This window comes from Bubalus bubalis, chromosome 11 (assembly GCF_019923935.1).
Source record: "Bubalus bubalis isolate 160015118507 breed Murrah chromosome 11, NDDB_SH_1, whole genome shotgun sequence".
Classification (NCBI taxonomy): domain Eukaryota; kingdom Metazoa; phylum Chordata; class Mammalia; order Artiodactyla; family Bovidae; genus Bubalus; species Bubalus bubalis.
Window position 1 is genome coordinate 22,003,629 of NC_059167.1, and position 18,736 is coordinate 22,022,364.

The 18,736-nt window shown below is 51.5% G+C and overlaps 1 protein-coding gene across 1 annotated transcript; it reads left to right on the top strand.

Moving 5' to 3' along the window:
• Positions 1-14,362: 14,362 nt before the first annotated feature.
• Positions 14,363-18,724, top strand: CCDC177 (coiled-coil domain containing 177). Its single transcript, XM_044924806.2, has one exon. The coding sequence runs from the start codon at positions 14,433-14,435 to the stop codon at positions 16,527-16,529; it is 2,097 nt and encodes a 698-aa protein (XP_044780741.2). The 5' UTR covers positions 14,363-14,432; the 3' UTR covers positions 16,530-18,724.
• The last annotated feature ends 12 nt before the right edge of the window (positions 18,725-18,736 follow it).

Consider the following 18,736-nt stretch of genomic DNA (forward strand, 5'->3'; position numbering starts at 1 on the left):
ACTGGCAGACCCCACCCTGGGGCTGACGTCAAGTTCGCTTTTTGCCCTGGGCTGGGCCGGATCATGTAGCCTGGCAACAGAAAGTCTGCAGGTCCCTGCCCAATCCCCTGGGCTGCCCAGGGCCCTGGCATCTGGCTGTGCCAAAGCAAGGAAAGGCTCCGGGGGCTGGTGGGTTGCTCTGGTAGGGAGAAGTTAAGGGCACAGTGATGGAGAGAGAGGGAGGGAAGCCATGTATGACTTTCCAACACTGAGCAGAAAGTGCCTGAGATGCTCGGTGTTTGGAATCTGTTCTTTAAAGACAGGTCCTCTCTATGCATCCTTGAATAGAAGGCAAGTGCTCCGTGAACAGACACATTTCCCAGTTGTCATCTTAGGGAGACTTCCTTGGTGAAAAAGAGCCTCTGGTTCCTGCAGCCACTTGAGAAGAGGGCCACAGGGGCTGGGCTAGGCGGTTTGTGGGGGCTTGGCTCGGGTGGAGCTTTGTGACAGGGAGCTCTGGGTAGGGTACCCACCTGGAGTCCCCCACAAGCTGATGGGGAAGAGTGAGTGAGCCGCACTTGGCCTGGCTCACTCCCAGCCATCCTTTCTGTCTCTGTTTCCAAGTCCCTTCCTCAGGGAAGCTCTCCCCTCCCCCAGACTAGGTTATATCCTCCTTTGTTCCCTCATAGCCCTTATTCCCTGGTGGTTCAGATGGTAAAGAATCTGCCTCAATGCAGGAGACCTGGGTTTGATCCTTGGGTTGCGAAGATCCCCTGGAGTAGGAAATGACAACCCACTCCAGTATTCTTGCCTGGAGAATCCCATGAACAGAGGAGCCTGGCAAGCTACAGTCCATGGAGTTGCAAAGAGTCAGACACGACTGAGCAACTGACACTCATTCTATCCCTCTTTGCAACGTGCACCTGTCTCTCCTTCCACCCAGCCACTAACACCACATGCTCCACGAGGACAGTGGCCATGTCTGCCTGTTTACCACCAGCCCCAGCACCTTGCCCCTCGAGAGCATAGAGTGTCAGCTGAAGGAGCAAACGAATGAGAAAAAGGACAATCAAAGCAGGAGGGTGCCATGCAGAGGCCCCGCTGCCCTGCACATCTGCCTCCGCCCACCTGGCCTCCCGGCAGAGACAGAGGGCAGGCTGGCCTGTTTCCTGTGCCAGGCAGGGGAAGCCGGTGTTTCCCAAAGATGCTTGTTGTCACTGTTCCACCTGCATAATGAATAACAGCCATTCTTCCCCAAGGATGAAGTCATTTCCCTGGATTCAACATAAAACCCCATAGGAAGGAAACTAGTATTTATTGCACACCTACTACGTGCCAAGCAGTTGGGTATCTTAATTCTCACAACAGCTCTGCAAAGCAAACAATTCCTGTTTTCACAGATAAGGCAACTGCTGCTGCTGCTGCTAAGTCACTTCAGTCGTGTCCGACTCTGTGCGACCCCATAGACAGCAGCCTACCAGGTTCCTCTGTCCCTGGGATTCTATTCAGGCAAGAACACTGGAGTGGGTTGCCATTTCCTTCTCCAATGCATGAAAGTGAAAAGTGAAAGTGAAGTCGCTCAGTCACGTCTGACTCTGCACAACCCCATGAACAGTAACCCACCAGGTTTCTCCATCCCTGGGATTCTCCAGGCAAGGGTACAGGACTGGGGTGCCATTGTCTTCTCCATAAGGCAACTGAGGCTCACAGATGTTCAGTCATTTGTCATGTTCATAAAATAAGATCCGAAATTTAGACAGAGAGGTGTGTGTAGTCCCGAAGCCAAGTCTCAGTGGAGGACGGCGTCCTGGTGAGCCTTAGCCCTGAGCCCTGCTGGCAATGCCCGTGGGTGCCTCTCCGCTTGACTCTCAAAAATGAGGCAATGATGGGAAGGCCCTCCCCAGAGAGGAGGAAAGAAGGGGGAGAGCATGAATAGAGAGATGAGACCAAGTATGTCTTGTGTCCATTTATTCCTCAAACCTTCTGGATATCTGTGTAAGGCCCAGGGGTTGGGGACAAAATGTCATAAAATACAAGTCCTTCCCTCATAGACATCCTTATCTGTGGGTAAACTGAATAAGAAAATCAGACATTAAGTTTAGCAAAACTGATGCTGTTAGTTCATTCATTCAATTTTAAAAAACGTTTGAAGATCTCTACAATAAAATGTTTAAAAATATGTATTGTAGGGCCTTCCCTGTGGGCCCATTGGTTAGGAGTCCTCCTGCCAATGCAGAGGGCACGGGTTCGATCCTGGTCTGGGAACTAAGATCCCACATACAACCCGGCAACTGAGCCCATGCACCACAGCAGGAGAAGCCACTGCAATGAGAAGCTTGCGCACAACCACGAAGAAAGGCCCCCACTGCTGCAACTAGAGACAGCCTGCACAACAGTGAAGGCCCAGCCCAGCCGATAATAAATAAATACATATTTTAAAAATAAATTAAAAAGAAAATCATTCTTTTTTTTAATCTAGAAGGAATTATATTTTTTTCTTTCACCTTGCTTACTTTTTAAAAAATTAATACATTTATTTTAATTGGAGGCTAATTACTTTACAATATTGTAGTGGTTTTTGCCATACATTGACATGAATCAGCCACGGGTGTACGTGTGTTCCGCACCCTGAACCCCCCTCCCACCTCCCACCCCATCCCATCCCTCAGGGTCATCCCAGCTCACCAGCCCTGAGCACCCTGTCTCATGCATCGAACCTGGACTGGCAATCTCTTTCACATATGATAATATACATGTTTCAATGCCATTCTCTCGAATCATCCCACCCTTGCCCTCTCCCTGAGTCCAAAAGACTGTTCTTTACATCTGTGTCTCTTTTTCTGTCTCGCGTATACGGTCATCATTACCATCTTTTTAAATTCCATATATATGCGTTAGTATACTGTATTGGTGTTTTTCTTTCTGACTTATTTCACTCTGTATAATAGGCTCCAGTTTCATCCACCTCATTATAACTGATTCAAATGCATTCATTTTAATGGCTGAGTAATATTCCATTGAAAAGAAAGTCATTCTTACCCCCTTGGAGAAAAAAAAAATGTAGCCCCATTCAAACACAGCACTCAGGGTGTGAAGAAAGCCCAGAGGAGGGGGTGTCCAACCCAGACTGAAGGGGCAACCACGCAAGGTGTCACTGAGGAGGGGCCATCTGAGCTGCGTTTTGCTAGACAGGAAGGAATTCATGGGGCAAAGGGGCAGGAAACAAGCATTGCCGGCAAAGGCTACATGCCGAGGGAGACGCCGAAGTATGAAACAGCATGGCCTGCTGAGAGAGGTGTAAGTGCACGTCAGTTCCTTGGACTGCAAGGAATTCTTTGGACTAAGAGTCCCTTGGACAGCAAGGAGATCCAACCAGTCAATTCTAAAGGAAACTAACCCTGAATATTCATTGGAAGGACTGATGCTGAAGCTAAAACTCCAATACTTTGGCCACCAGATGTGAAGAACTGACTCACTGGAACAGACTCTGATACTGGGAAACATTGAAGGCAGGCAGAGAAGGGGACGACAGAGGATGAGATAGTTGGATGGCATCACCGACTGGATGGACATGAGTTTGAGCAAGTTTCCGGAGCTGGTGATGGACAGGGAAGCCTGGCCTGCTGCAGTCCATGGGGTCGCAAAGAGTCGGACACGACTGAGCAACTGAACTGACGACTGAACTGACTGTCAATTCCTATGGCCAAAAGGAGGAAGATGCTTCCTTCAATTTCTTCTGTAGAATTGTCCCTCGATTTAACATTCCTCTGGGCTTTAGGGATTGGGTTTGCTGTTTTCCGTCCTGATTTCTCACTTTTGAAGATAGCATGAGAACCACCAGCAGATGAGCGGAGGAACGGCGCCACCTAGAGGCCACAGTGTGAAGCGAGCATCGAGTTCCCTCAAAATTTGCCTTCCGCAAACAAAATAATCCTGCCTGCCATTCAGCTCTATCAAAGACCTGAGCATCAGGGAAAGCCCCTAATCTCCAGGGACAAAAGGCGAAATGAGTCGCGGGCAACATTTCCAAATGGAGAGAGGAACTGAAATTCAAGTTAAAGACATGACTTACAGGCATAAAGGAAATTAGCCAAAAAACACTTGGACTTGCTCATCATTTCATTCAAATTTAGCAATAATAATAATGATATCCTATTTATGGAGTGTTTACCATGTGCCAGTCACATGGGTACACTGTGCTATGTGATGAACATATTCCCTCTTGTTTAATTCTCAGCAACAACCTTATAAGAGAGATACTACTATACTTATTTTATGGTGAACAAAGGGCAGTTCAGAGAGGTGGACTAACTCTCCCAGGATCACACAGCCAGGACACAGACAAGCTGGGATTTGAACCCAGGTTTGTGGACTCAGAAGCTCAAGCTCTCAACCGATGAGTTAGACACCCGATGGATATGGCCATTAAACAGGTCCAAAGAGGAACTCATCATCTTTGCCCAAATCTTCCCCTTCCCCCTGCAGATGGTACTTCCATCCCAGCAGATGGTACTACCCTGCCCACATCCAGTTGTTTAAGCCAGCCTCCGAAGAGTTTTGATCCCACACCTAATCACTCACCAATTTGTGATTCTTTCATAAATATCTTTATAATTTTTCTATTCTCACTGCTGCCTTAGTCCAGGCCAAGGCCATCTCTTGCCTGACTGAATGCTCTTCCAGCAGTCTCTCTCCTTCCACCAGCACTCGTGTGATTGATTTACAGTCATCTCCCCCATTATTCACTCCATGACAATAGGGTTCCACTGCTATAAAGAGATGGGAATACCAGACCACCTTACCTGCCTCCTGAGAAACCTGTATGCAGGTCAGGAAGCAACAGTGGAAACCAGACATGGGGCAACACACTGCTTCAAAATTGGGAAAGGAGTATGTTAAAGCTCCATGCTGTCACCCTGCTTATTTAACTTAACATGCAGAGTATATCATGCAAAATGCTGGGCTGGATGAAGCTCAAGATGGAAGAAAGATTGCCAGGCGAAATATCAGCAACTTCAGATATGCAGATGACACCACCCTAATGGCAGAAAGCGAAGAAGAACTAAAGAGCAATTTGATGAAGGTGAAAGAGGAGAGTGAAAAAGCTGGCTTAAAACTCAACATTCAAAAAACTAAGATCATGGCATCTGGTGCCATCACTTCATGGCAAATAGATGGGGGAAAAATGGAAATAGTGGCAGATTTTATTTTCTTGGGTTCCAAAATCACTGCAGATGGTGACTGCAGTCATGAAATTAAAAGATGCTTGCTCCTTGGAAGGAAAGCTATAACAAACCTAGACAGCATGTTAGAAAGCAGAGACATCACTTTGCCGACAAAGGTCCATATAGTCAAAGCTGTGGTTTTTCCAGTAGTCATGCACAGATGTGAGAGTTGTACCATAAATAAGGCTGAGCACTGAAGAATTGATGCTTTTGAACTGTGGTGTTGGAGAAGACTCTTGAGAGTCTCTTGGACTGCAAGAAGATCAAACCAGTTAACCCTAAAGGAAAGCAGTCCTGAATATTCATTGGAAGGACTGATGCTAAGACTGGAGCTCCAATACTTTGGCCACCTGATGTGAAGAGACGACTTATTGGAAAAGACCCCGATGCTGGGAAAGATTGAAGGCAGGAGGAGAAGGGGACAAAAGAGGATGAAATGGTTGGATAGCATCACTGACTCGATGGACATGAGTTTAAGTAAACTCTGGGAGATGGCAAAGGACAGGGAAGCCTGGCAGTCCATGCTTCCTGCAGTCCATCGGGCTGCAAGGAGTTGGACACGACTGAGTGACTGAACAACAACGATGCACAGTGTTCAGTGTTAGAATTTCCCCTTTTTAAAAAAAGGAGTGTGTGTATGTGAGAGTGTGTGTGTGTTGCCAGATAGTTGGGGGAAAGGCCTGTGGGAACAGGAGCTACACAGAGTAATCCCTCTGAAAACAGATGCGGCCTGAAGCACTGAGCAGGCAGGTGGCTTCATGCCAGAGACAGATGACCCAGCAAGAGAGGCAGAGACAGAAGACAAGTCTGGATCACGAGCAACAGCTCCTCCTTTTCAAAAAATTATTTTTACTTATTTATCTGGTTGTTCTGGGTCTTCGCTGCAGCATGTGAACTCTTAGCTGTGGCATGTGGGATCTAATTCCCCCACCAGGGACTGAACCCAGGGCCCTCTGCATTGGAAGTGTGGAGTCTTAGCCACTGGACCACCAGGGCAGTCCCAAGAGCCCCTCTTTTGAGCAGACCCTTAAATGTTTCACAGTCAAAATGCCCAGGGCACCCCCAGGATCTGGCTGTACTGAGGACTGAGGCCACTTCTCCAGTATCATACAAAATGGAATGAGGTGTGGCCCTTCTGGGAGTAAGGGAAAAACCCCACTAGGTTAATTGTAAGACTCCCTCTAGATTTCCTTACTGGCACACCTCCCACAGGACAGTCCTCAAACATGAGCATCATCTGCTTAAGACACTTAACTCTAAAGATTCATCCAAGTGGCATAATAGCTCAAAATACTGTGACAAGGCCAGTTTCATGGGACATACGGTGGGCAAAGTAGCACCAATTATACCCTGTTCCCTTTTGCTGATGCATTGATCAGGAGGGTCTACTGTGCACCATGCTCTAAGCAGTTGTGAGCAGAAACAGACCTGGACCGGTCCTCCCACAGCTTCGAAGTCCCTGCTGCCTACAATCCAAGCTGTGTAACTGAGCTGGCGGGCTCCAGGTAATTATTTGCTGCTGCTGCTGCTGCTAAGTCGCTTCAGTTGTGTCCAACTCTGTGCGACCCCAGAGACGGCAGCCCACCGGGCTCCCCCATCCCTGGGATTCTCCAGGCAAGAACACTGGAGTGGGTTGCCATTTCCTTCTCCAATGCGTGAAAGTGAAGTCGCTCAGTCGTGTCCTACTCTAGCGACTCCATGGGCTGCAGCCCACCAGGCTTCTCCATCCATGGGATTTTTCCAAGCAAAAGTACTGGAGTGGGGTGCCATTGCCTTCTCCGAGGTAATTATTTATCTTCAGGTAATTTTTTTTTTCTTTCCTGTTTTCTGTATTTCTAATTTCCCATTCTGATAAACATATATTATTTCAATGAAGTATGAAATAAAACATATTTATGTTTAACAACTATTACCTTTACCTGCTGGTTTGTGTGATAAATTTCTTCTTAAGGCTTTATTCTCAAGAACTGGGAATGATTCCTTTTGACACTGCATACTGCTCTGTGTCTAATCAGGAGATAGAAACTACACAATAATTTAAAGTGAAAGTGAAAGTCACTCAGTCATGTCCGACTCTTTGTGGTCCCATGTCCTATACAGTCCATGGAATTCTCCAGGCCAGAATACTGCAGTGGGTAGCCTTTCCCTTCTCCAGGGGATCTTCCCAACCCAGGGATCAAACCCAGGTTTCCCGCATTGCAGGCAGATTCTTTACCAGCTGAGCCACAAGGCAAGCCCAAGAATACTGGAATGGGTGGCCTATCCCTTCTCCAGAGGATCTTCCTGATCCAGGAATCGAACCAGGGTCTCCTGCATTGCAGGTGGATTCTTTACCAACTGAGCTATCAGGGAGGCCCACACAGTAATTTAAAGGGGAAACTGAATATAAAGAGGTACTAAGCTATGAAAAGAGAGTAAATATGAAGATATAAAGCAAATGCTCGAAGGTTCCCTAAGGCTGAGGGGAGTCCTCAAGGAAAGACAACTTGGAAGGGGAGCCCCTTCCTCAAGGTTGGGGCTCAGACCGCCCTGGACAGGGTGTGGCTGCAGCCCACTGGTTTGGGGCAAAGAAGTTTAGGGCAGAAGTGCTTTGCAGTTGCTGGGTGAACAGGAAACAATTGTCGCCGGCGCACAGAGGCTGGTGAGAGGGAGTGAAAGGGACACTACAGGCTCAAGGCTCGGAGCACATGGTGTCCGCCTCAGGAAGGCATGGGAAGGTGGTCCCCAGGCTTGAGCCAGGGCGGCAAGGTTGCCAAGAGACTGTCCTGAGTATGTAGCTGGAGTTGGAGGTGGGGGGCCCACAGGACAGTCCCACACACCTAAACTGCTCACTATGGAGCAGAAGAAAGAAAAAGTAAAAAGCGCAACACACAGGAACCAGGGAGAGATGCTGTCTTCCTCCTGCAAGGATCCTGCAGCTCCCTCACCTGGAAACCTCAGCATCGTGTGTGTGTGTTAAGTCACTTCAGTCATGTCGAACTGTGTGTGACCCTGTGAACTGTAGCCCGCCAGGCTCCTCTGTCCATGGGATTCTCCAGGTGAGAATACTGAAGTGGGTTGCCATGCCCTTCTCCAGGGATCTTCCTGACCCAGGCATCGAACCCGCATCCCTTATGTCTCCTGCACTGGCAGGCAGGTTCTTTACCACTAGGGCAACCTGGGAATTATCCAGAGCAAGTACTGACCGGTAAATTAGGAGGTGCGAGGCAATACATTCATAACTGGCACGAGCTGTTATCAGTCATTTGCATAGGGGTTGCCAAGCTTTTTCTATAAAGAGCCTGATAGTAAATATCTTAAGCTTTCTGAGTCATACAATTTCTGTCAAAGCTATTGAATTCTGCTACTGTTGCATGAAAACCAGCAGAGACAATAAGTCAACAAATAAGCATCACTGTTCCAATGAAACTTGATTTACAAAAATAGCCAGTGGTTTTGATCCACAGATCATTTGCCAACTCCTGATTTAGAACTTTAGATTGAATCATCTGTTCTGCGAAGGGGATTACATAGAGAGGAAGGGGGATGAATGCACAGAGCTGAGGTGGGTGGTGGAGGCTAAGAAAAAGGAATTTAAATGGAGATAATGTCAACATTGTATTTTATTTTGTCCAAATTAGATGAGTGCTCTGTACTGAATGTTTGTGGCTAACCACCCCCCCAAAAAATTCATTTGTTGAAACCTTAACGCTCAATGCAATGGTGTTGGGAGATGGAGCCTTTAGGATGTAATTAGGGCATGAGGATAGAGCCCTCATGATGGGCTTCATGTCCTTACAGGAAAAGACAGGAAAGGGCTTGCGCTCCGCCATGTGAAGATACATAGAGACGGCCATCTAGAAACCAGGAAGTGGGTCCTTACCAGGCACTGGCTCTGCCGGTATCTTGATCTTCTCCATCTTCAGAACACTGAGAAATAAATTTGTTTTTTAAACCACTCAGTCTATGGTAATTTATTATAACAACCCAAACTGACTAAGACAGTGAGCTATTATACTAAAGGATCTAGTGGGGGTACTTAATACATTTTTATCTCTAAGGGTCTCTGCAAGACAAAGGCCATGTTGTGCCACCTTCTTTTCAGGAAGCTGAGACTGAGAGAGGTTAAGACACTTGCCTCAACTCATAAAGGCCAGCTGAGCCAGAATTTGAGAGATTAAACTGACGCCTAAGGCTGCCATGTCCACTGCCCCTCTCGCAAGGGACAGGTGGGTGTTCCCCAGCTGGGCTGCTTTCTTTGCTAGATACCCTAATAAAGTTGGATTTAATGACCCTGATTGTTGACAGGCTGGGACTCCCAACCTGGAGGAAATCAAAGCTTAACCTGTGATAAGCCCATCTCCTGAAATGTCCAAGGCACTTAGAGATGAGAGCTGAGTGCTATCTGACTTTTCAATGGCGCCCCATCAATTACCAAGTTGATGCTGAACTGTCTGGCTAGGTCACTGTCCTAGTGACCTCTGCTCCAGTAATTCCTCCCAGATAAAGAATCATTTCTTAATCAAGGGTGGAACATTTGTTGGCCTTTCCCTTAATATATCGCTGACACTACATGTGTCCTTATTCTGATCACACCTATTAGATGAGATTTTTCAAAACAAATAGTAAGGGGGCTTCCCTGGGGGTCCAGTGGTTAAGAATCTGCCTTGCAATGCAGGAGACACCAGTTCAATTCCAGGTCCAGGAAGATCTCACATGCCTCAGAGCAACTAAGCCTGTGTACCGCAACTGCTGAATCTACACTCTAGAGCCCTTGCTCTGCAACGAGAAGTGCCACCGCACGCAGAAGCCCATCACCACAATTAGAGAAAGCCTGCGCGCAGCAACAAAGACCCAGAGCAACCAAAATTAAATTTAAAGATTTTTTTTCATAAAAAAATAGCAATGATTTTATTACTGTTCATTGAAACGTGTCAGTCTAGGTACCTTGCCTAATTTCCAGTTCTGACAACAACCCTGAAAGGTGGCTATTACTGTCTCTATTTAAGAACAAAGATGACATTTACATAGCAGACATTATTAATCCTTGAGGTAAGCAATTTGGTAGGATCTTATGTAAGGAGGGGAAAATTGAAGTAAAGAAGTTTGAGGAGGTTGACCTGACCACCCCACTTATCTCCATCTGAATCCACATCTCTCCAGAGGTTTAATTTGGAGTGGAAATACAATGCACAGGACCCACTCAGGATGAGACGGAGCCAGGTCTAAAGCCCAGCCTTATCTCTTACTAGCCATCTGACCAATCACTCCTTTTCTCTACTGAGGGCAGTTCATGGCATTTCCGTATGTCTTGTAAAGGCTTTTATTCTAGACTACTTGTCAAGGATGTTTGTACAACAAACCTCCTTAGAAGACAGAGATAGTGTTTCCCTCAACGTGAGAGGGAAGATTTGTTCTCTCCCAGGATAACAAAAATAATGCCTCCCTCAGGGGCAAAGTTTAAACAGGTTTGCTAGCAGCCCCCTTTAAAAGGGTATGGTCTACACAGCTGAGTGACCCTAAACTTTGCAGCATGTGTGCTAAGTCGCTTCAGTCATGTCTGACTCTTTGTGACCCGATGGACTGTAGCCCTCCAGGCTCCTCTGTCCCTGGGATTCTCCAGGCAAGAATACTGGAGTGGGTTGTCATGCCCTCCTCCAGGGGATCTTCCTGACCCAGGGATCAATACTGCATCTCTTACATCTCCTTACCTGGCAAGCGGGTTCTTTACCACTAGCGCCACCTAGGGTTACAAAGAGTAGGACACTACGAAAGCAATTTAGCAGGCAAGGCCACTACTAAGCTTAGGGTCTCTCTCAGCTGTGACACAAACCCATGTATAATCCCTATCTGAACCCACAACTCCATTGCCCCACGACACTTGGGGAGCAAGAGGGAGCAAGAGGGATCAACAAAAACACAAACTTCATGCCACCTGCTGTAGCTGAATAACAAAGTCCTTTGTCTCTGACCCAGAGTTTCATGTCTTCCATGAACATCTATGAATGGTGGCAGGCTAACTTACTAGCATGAAAGTAGGATAAAATCTCATGCCCTTCACAGTCCTTAACACTTTCACCCAAATGTCAAAAATAGTAACTTTCACCTTCTCACCTCCCACTGCACCCCAACCTCCTGTGGTTTGGCATCAGCTCCCAGGACACTACTGAAGCTATTTCTGCTGATGTCACCAAAGACTGTCTTACTGCCGGCTTCTGTGGGTATCTGATTCAGACAAACCTTTCTGAACCTTTGCAGCCTTAACAATAGGGGCACATCCTCCTTCCGAAGTGCGTTACCATTAGATTCCACGAGACCGAACTTTTCTGTCCTTATTGGTCCCTTTCATGGACTCCTCTTCCCTTAGCAGCCCCATCAATGCCCTGCCCACCTCCCGATTGCTTCACCTGCCCTCCCTGGATGATCTCACTCACACTGTTTGAGAACCTCAAATATGGTTCAATTCCATCCAGTTCAGTCGCTCAGTCATGTCCGACTCTTTGTGACCCCATGGACTGCAGCATGCCAGGCTTCCTTGTCCATCACCATCTCCTGGAGCTTGCTCAAACTCATGTCCATCAAGTCGTGATGCCATCCAACCATCTCATCCTCTGTTGTCCCCTTCTCCTCCTGCCTTGAATCTTTCCCAGCATCAGGGGCTTTTCCAATGAGTCGGTTCTTCGCATCAGGTGGCCCAAATATTGGAGCTTCAGCTTCAGCATCAGTTCTTCCAAAGAATATTCAAGACTGATTTCCTTTAGGATTGACTGGTTGGGTCTCCTTGCAGTCCAACGGACTCACAAGAGTCTTCTCCAACACCACAGTTCAAAAGCATCAATTCTTCGGCACTCAGCTTTCTTTATGGTCCAACTCTCACATCCATACATGACTACTGGAAAAACTGATGCGATAAACTCTAGCTTTAGTCCAGACCTGTGACACAACTTACTAGCCGCCTTACCACTCACCTTCCCAGCTGAGTGACTTCACCTCAAACCCAAGTGGTCCTAAAAGGAACCCATCCTTCCTTGGCGCTTCACACCACCTAATCCTCCTTCTTGGACCCAGGCTCTCGGATTGTGGCACACCCAGCCAGCTTGTCGCTTCAGGAAGCCATCCTTGCCCCTTCGCTGCTCCTCACACCCCACAGCCAAGCTCCCTTTGAGTAGTGCTTCTCTTACACTCGGGAATCTGAACACCCCCACCTCCCACCAGGCCCAGACCTCCTGCTGTTTCTCCTCAGGCCCCAATCCTTCCTGCCTTGGGTGACTGTAGTGCCCAGTTAACTTGGTTTCCTGCCTCCCTTTTGCCCCCCAAAGCCTTCACCCCATCGTTGCCAGAGCTATGTTCCTAAAGTATTAATATAAACCGAATCATGTCATCTCCCTGCACTAAGCCTTTCACTTGCTCCTCACTGCCTGTCCGAAACGTCACGGTTATTAACGACAGAGTTCACCATGCTCTCTAAATGTTATGTCCCCCTCCCCCTCCAACCCTTTCCCTTAAGTACCCCTTCCATCTGTCTGCTGCAGCCACTGGCCGCTCAAACTGGAAAAGAGGTGGTGAGGAGGTGTCTCTAAAGAGCATTCATAACTGGCACTGACTGGTTTTAATCGGTATTGTCTGGAGCCAGGAAGTCCTAAAATGTTGCGCTAAACCCTAAACACATCTTCTGCCTGCCTCAAACCTGTTTGAATGTCCTTGATTTTTCTTTAAAAAAATAAAGTCATGGTTCGGATCAGGAGCCATAGTGCTACCAAATTGCCATCAAGATTGTTTGCTTCTCAGGCTGAGAAACAATCTGAGCAAGTCCTTCATTCTGCCTAGTTAAGGTGCTGATAGAATAGGGTTTCTTAATAAAAAATATTATATATATATTATGTATGTATGTATAATGTATCATTTATTTACATTCCACCCCCCCCAACTTCTCTTTGCTTTCTAAGCAAGCAAATCAACACCCTTGAGCGTCCACCAGGAGGCGCCAGGGGGCGTCGAAAGACCTGAGGTCCCTTCGCGATTGGCGAGGCGGCGGTGGATGCAGCAGCGATGGAACCCGGCTTGCTTCCTTTTTTAAGAATCAGCGTGAGGGAAGGGAGCAGCAGATCTGCGTTATTTTAGGGAGACCTTGTCGCACTCCCCCTCCTGCGGGTAGGGAGCGTCTGGGGTGTGCGCGGCCCCATGGAGAGACGCTGGCGGCGGTGGCGGCGGCGGCAGCTGGGGCTACTATCGCGGCTGCGGCCGGCGGTAATCCGACCCCGCCGGCGAAAGGACTGAAGAGGCACAAGGGAAAGCGGCGAGCTGCGAACAAAAGCCTCGGCGCGGGGCCGAGCCCGGGACGTGGGGTAAGCGAACCGGCCCGGGCACCAGGGAAGCGGACGGGCTCGCTGAGCTCCAGGAGCCCCAGCCTCGCTGGGATACGGTGGGGCCACTCGGAGGACGTCTGGGGACAGGTGTCCGAGCCTAGACTGGGGTGGATGGCGCTTTTAGCACGGGCTTTAAGAGAGAATCGGGTGCATCTGGGAAGACCCAGGCTCCTTCATCTCCCCGGGCGAAACCCGGTGGTGGGGTCGCGGGGAAGGTGGGCACAGCTCCTTGCAAGCCCTGCCCAAGAGGCAGGAGCAAGGATCAATCAGCCCTCCCGGGGAGGTCTTTTTCGGGCAGAGGCACTTCTCTCCTCTCTACCGTCACCTCTGGGCCCTACGCCTGGGTCTCCTTTGGCAAAAGGGAAATCAACTATAAACTTCTTCCTTGGGCAAATGGGGTCTTCACAGCAGTGCTCTGTGAAGATGCACAGACCTCCTTTTTTGTTTCTGCAAAGCTGCCTCCCCGGTCGCCCGCCTAAGCGACAAATGAATACGCTAATCCTCTCGGGAATCCTCCAGAGCCTCTCGGGTCGGCTGCCGTCCGCACCTCGATCTTTTCATTTTAACCTGCAACAGGGAGGAGATGCATGTAGCGGGCCAGACGCCCGGGGGGAGCTTGGCCACGGGCCTCCGCCCCGCACTCCGGCGCTGAGGGAAGCAGAGGCTCTGTGCATCCTCCCGCCCGCTTGGGTTTTCAGGGCATCGGTATTATGACTTACATTCCACCGGGCCTTTGAGCCAAATCCCAGAGCGGATTAAGTTGGGTGAGGGGATGAACAGGAATGGGGGTTTGGGGGGGGGGGGGTGGACTGCTTTTAAATGTATTCCTCGATGTCCCTCCCTTGTTATCCGCAGTGACTCCACAAAGGGACAGGGCTCAGCCATGGTGGATCCCGTGCCTGAAGAGGAGAAGCTGGGAGCCGAGCCCGGAGGGTCAGGAGGGGACGAAGCCGCTGCGTCGGTGCCCCCTGACTCCCAGGGCGCCCAGCAGCCCACGGCGTCTTCGGCCTCGGCCTCCGCCGTGGCGCCCCGCAAGGCTGAAGTCCCGCCCGCGGCAGAAGGCGGGCAGAGGGAGCAGTCCCCGCTGCTGCACCTCGACCTCTTCAACTTCGACTGTCCGGAGGCCGAGGGCAGCCGGTACGTGCTGACCAGCCCCCGCTCGCTAGAGGCCTGCGCCCGCTGCGCCGTTAAGCCTGTGGAGCTGCTGCCCCGGGCCCTGGCGGACTTGGTGCGCGAGGCTCCCGGCCGCTCGATGCGAGTGGCCACTGGGCTGTATGAGGCTTACGAGGCGGAGCGGCGCGCCAAGCTGCAGCAGTGCCGGGCCGAGCGCGAGCGCATTGTGCGCGAGGAGAAGCGGCGCCTCTTCACGCCGTTGGGCCCCGCGGCCGCCACGGCCTCGGCCCCCAGCGCGGGCAGCAGCAGCAGCTGCAGCAGCGCCAGCCTCCCGGCCTCGCCTGCCCCGCGCGCCGCTCGCAAGGCCTCCTCCAGCCCGTCCCCGGCCCGGACCCAACCCCCGCCCGCGGGGTCGCGGGCAGGTAGGAAGAGCCACTCACTGGACTCCCTGTCCCGCCGGCGGGAGGGCGCCCTCAGCTCCGAGTCCGGAGCGTCGTCGTCGTCCTACAGCGGAGAGAGCCTACGGGAACTGCACTGGCCGCCGCGGGCCTCGGCCAGGAACAGCTGCGCGGCGGGGTCGGCGGCCTCGGCTCCCAACCCCCTGGGCCGCCCATCCGCCCTGGCCCTGGTTCCGCTCACCGGCCGCAGCTTCAGCCTCGGCGACCTGAGCCACTCGCCCCAGACAGCTCAGCACGTGGAGCGCATCGTGCGCCAAGTGCGCGCCGAGCGGGGTCTACGCGGGGTGCCTGAGCGCGACCGGAAGATCGCGGCGCTGATGTTGGCGCGGCACCAGGAGGAGCGCCTGCTGCTGGAGCAGCGCGCCACGGCCCACGGCCAGTGGGAGCAGCAGCGCGTCCGCGCCGAGCAGCGGCGGGAGCGCGAGGAGCGCGAGAAGCAACGCGCCCTGGAGCAGGGCCGCCGGGCCTGGGCCGCGCAGGTGGAGGAGCGGCGCGGCCGCCGGGGTCGCGAGGAACGCGAGGAGGCGCGGCGCCGGCAGCGACAGTGCGAGCGCAGCGAGGAGCGGCGGCGGGAGCTGGCCGAGCGCCAGGGACTGCTGCGGCGGGAGCGGGCGGAGCGCACGGCCCGGGAGGATCGGCAGCGCAAGCTGCAGCAGGAACAGAACCTGAAGCAGCGGGAGGAGGGTCTGCAGGAGGTGCGCGAGCGGGCCGAGCAGGTCCGCAGGGAGCGCGCTAAGCGTGCGGCCCAGGTCAAGCAGCAGCAGGAGGGCCAGTTGCAGCGGGAGAAACGGGAGCTTAGCCGGGCGGAGCGGGCGCGCCACGAGGCGTTGTTGAAAGGTCGGGCCCGGCAGGAACGCCAGGAGCGCGAGGGCCTGCGGAGTTCCCTGGAGGCCAGCTTGGGCCGCGCGCAGGAGAATTACGAGCAGTTGGTGGAGCAGCGCACCCGGGAGCTGCGCGAGCGGGCCCGGCGGGAGGAGCTGCAGGGCCGGCGGGCCAAAGAGGCTGCTGAGCGCAAGGAGCGCGAGCATCAGGCGCACCTGGAGGCGCTGGCCCGGGCAGGCGAGCGGCGGCTTCAGCACGCGGCGCAGGCGGCCGAGGAGGCGGTGCAGCAGAAGGCGCGGCGCGTGGGCCAGAGCCGGATGGAGAAGGAGCGGGCCCAGCGCGCCAACAAGGAGAAGGTGGAGAGGGACGAAGACTGCCGCCGGCGGGAGCTGCTCCAAGCCATCGGACGCAAGCTGGAGCGCAGCGAGCAGCTGTCTCGGGAGCGGCGCAGCGCGCTGGAGAGCGCTCGCTCCACAGCCCGCGCCTCCTTCCACGTGCGCGAGAAGGTGCGCCAGGAGACCAACACGCGCTCCTTCGATCGCATGGTGCGCGAGGCCCAGCTGCACGCCAGCCTGGACCGTAAATGACCGCCGCAGTGCGCAGGCCAGACTGCCACGCTCAGCCCCGCGGCACCCCATTTTTTCCGGACCGCGGGAATCGCCAGTCGGGGCACAGCACCGTGGCGTCGCCAGGCTTCTGACCAATGAGGCGATGAGAGGACTGATGTATGAGACCCGTCAGTCCGCCGCCTTTGTTTTTAAAAATCGGCTTTGTTTGGAAATGACATAGCACAATCTTCCACCACATCCCACCTTCTTGGCTCCCACCCTGGCCCTTGCCAAGGTTCCCAAAGTGTCTGTTAAGTTGGAAAGGAAAAGAGCTGGGAGAAAGGGGCTGGGTCGAGAGTCGGGCAGGGCCCCCAAGGGGACAGTGCAGAAGTGACTGGCCCCTCCTGCCGCAGTCACCCCAGGCGTCTTCACAAACTTGGTATCTGAAGCGTCTGCACAGATTGCAGCAGAGGAGGCATCTCCTTGGCTCCCCTCCATCTTTTAAAATGTGGCAAGTTGCACAAAGCTCGGAGGCCTCGCAGAAAAGCACAGCTCTTACAAGGTATTAGGTCACCCTCAAGTGACCGAAAAGCTATTGACTTTTGTACGCTAGACTTTTAATCTGCCACTTGTGCAAACTGTGGTCTTAGTTCTGCTAGCTTTTCTGTTGTTTCCCTTAGATTCTCTAGTTAGACAATCATCTGCCAGTAATGATCAGTTTGGGTTTTTCGTCTTTCTTATGTTCCCCAAATGACACAGGTTTGGTGATGCTGTTTAGCTTTAGTGGAAGTCCCCAGCCCAGGGATGTGGATTCCTTAGGCATCAGTGTTCCACCCCACTGAGCTTTCTTGCAGGGTATTTTCAGGGGAAGTAGTGTCTGATGGACACCTCCCAGTGTGGGGCCCACTCCTCGCAGACAGCATCCATGCCTTAAGAAGCAGAGCTACCTATGTGCCTGCCCAGGCCGATTCTGCCTCAATCTCCAGCCCTGGATGCAGTCCCAAGAGTGGGCCCCAGAGAGTTTGGGGTGTCCAGTTCCCTCTGTGAAGGGATCATCACAGCTACTCCGAGGGCAGTTACTTTACTGTGTGGGCAGAAGAGCTGGAATTTGCCTCTTTGCAGTGAGGGTCGTACTCACTATGGTTTGACAGTGTATCTTCCTCTCCTCTCCTTCCCCGAGTGAGGAAAAAGAGGACCCACCCCTACCCGACATTTCCGGTTCCCTCTCCCCTAGGACTGAAAGTATTAAGTCAGTTTCTCCGTGCCTCACCTCCCTACCGACCAGATGGGGCCATCGGTACTCTTCTTTCTCCCGGTACCTCAAGGCCTCCCGGATCCAAAGCACCGCCTCGGTATTATTTGTTGGTCTTCTTTGTGCCTTTCTTGACCTGGAGTCGGGAGGCAGGAGGACTGCTGTTGGCCTAGCTTGTTTCCAGGAGTATGGATTCCTGGCAGTGTGTAATGGACAGGTGGTCATTTAGCCTCTGGGGGAAAATACATGCAAGACCAGGACACTTTCTGGTCCAAAAAGTCCCGTTCAGTTGTCTTCCGGCAACTTTCACCCTTCAAGTGCTTCTCTTCCGCGAAGCTGAAATCAGCCCCCAGGCATGTCCACCCAAGGACTCTACCTTCATCAAGGAAGGTGGGGAGTAAAATATTACTTTTTACATGAACAGGATCAAGAAATAAAAGTTGCCAAAAAAGAAGAAGAATCAGGGTAGAGAAGTATTGTATTAGACATAGTTCATGTATATTCTGTTTGGCAGAATTGTCCCTAAAGTGTCTGGTGTCTCACTCACACGCACACACATGCCCACATTCTGTTAGCGACTCCCCCCCACCCCCACCCCCACCCCAATGAAATGCCAACAGGTACAGGAGTATTGTGTAGAAGGAAGCAGTGCTTAACTGTTACACATCAGATGCTGTGAAACCAGGAAAGGAGCTGTGCCAAGGCTTATTTCTTGAATAGATGAAGTTTTCCTCACATTTTCATGTCGGTAACCAGGTTGTCTGAGCTATAATAATCAACATTGTCGGTGAGTCAAGGGTATTTAACTAAAATGTTAGTGTGATACTGGTTCTTAACTGGTGGTTCCTGATTTGACAGAGGAGCCTCTGAGACCTTACTAGAAAGTTCCACCTAAAACCACTTCCTTCTAGGGTATATGCATTTGTTTGAGAAGGATACAATCTGTTTGTTTGTTTGTTTTTTTGACAAGGCGCTGAAAGGTGATCTTCCTGGC

Excerpts from the sequence above, each read along its gene's own strand:
- CCDC177 (XM_044924806.2), top strand. The coding sequence starts at position 14,433 with ATGGTGGATCCCGTGCCTGAAGAGGAGAAGCTGGGAGCCGAGCCCGGA.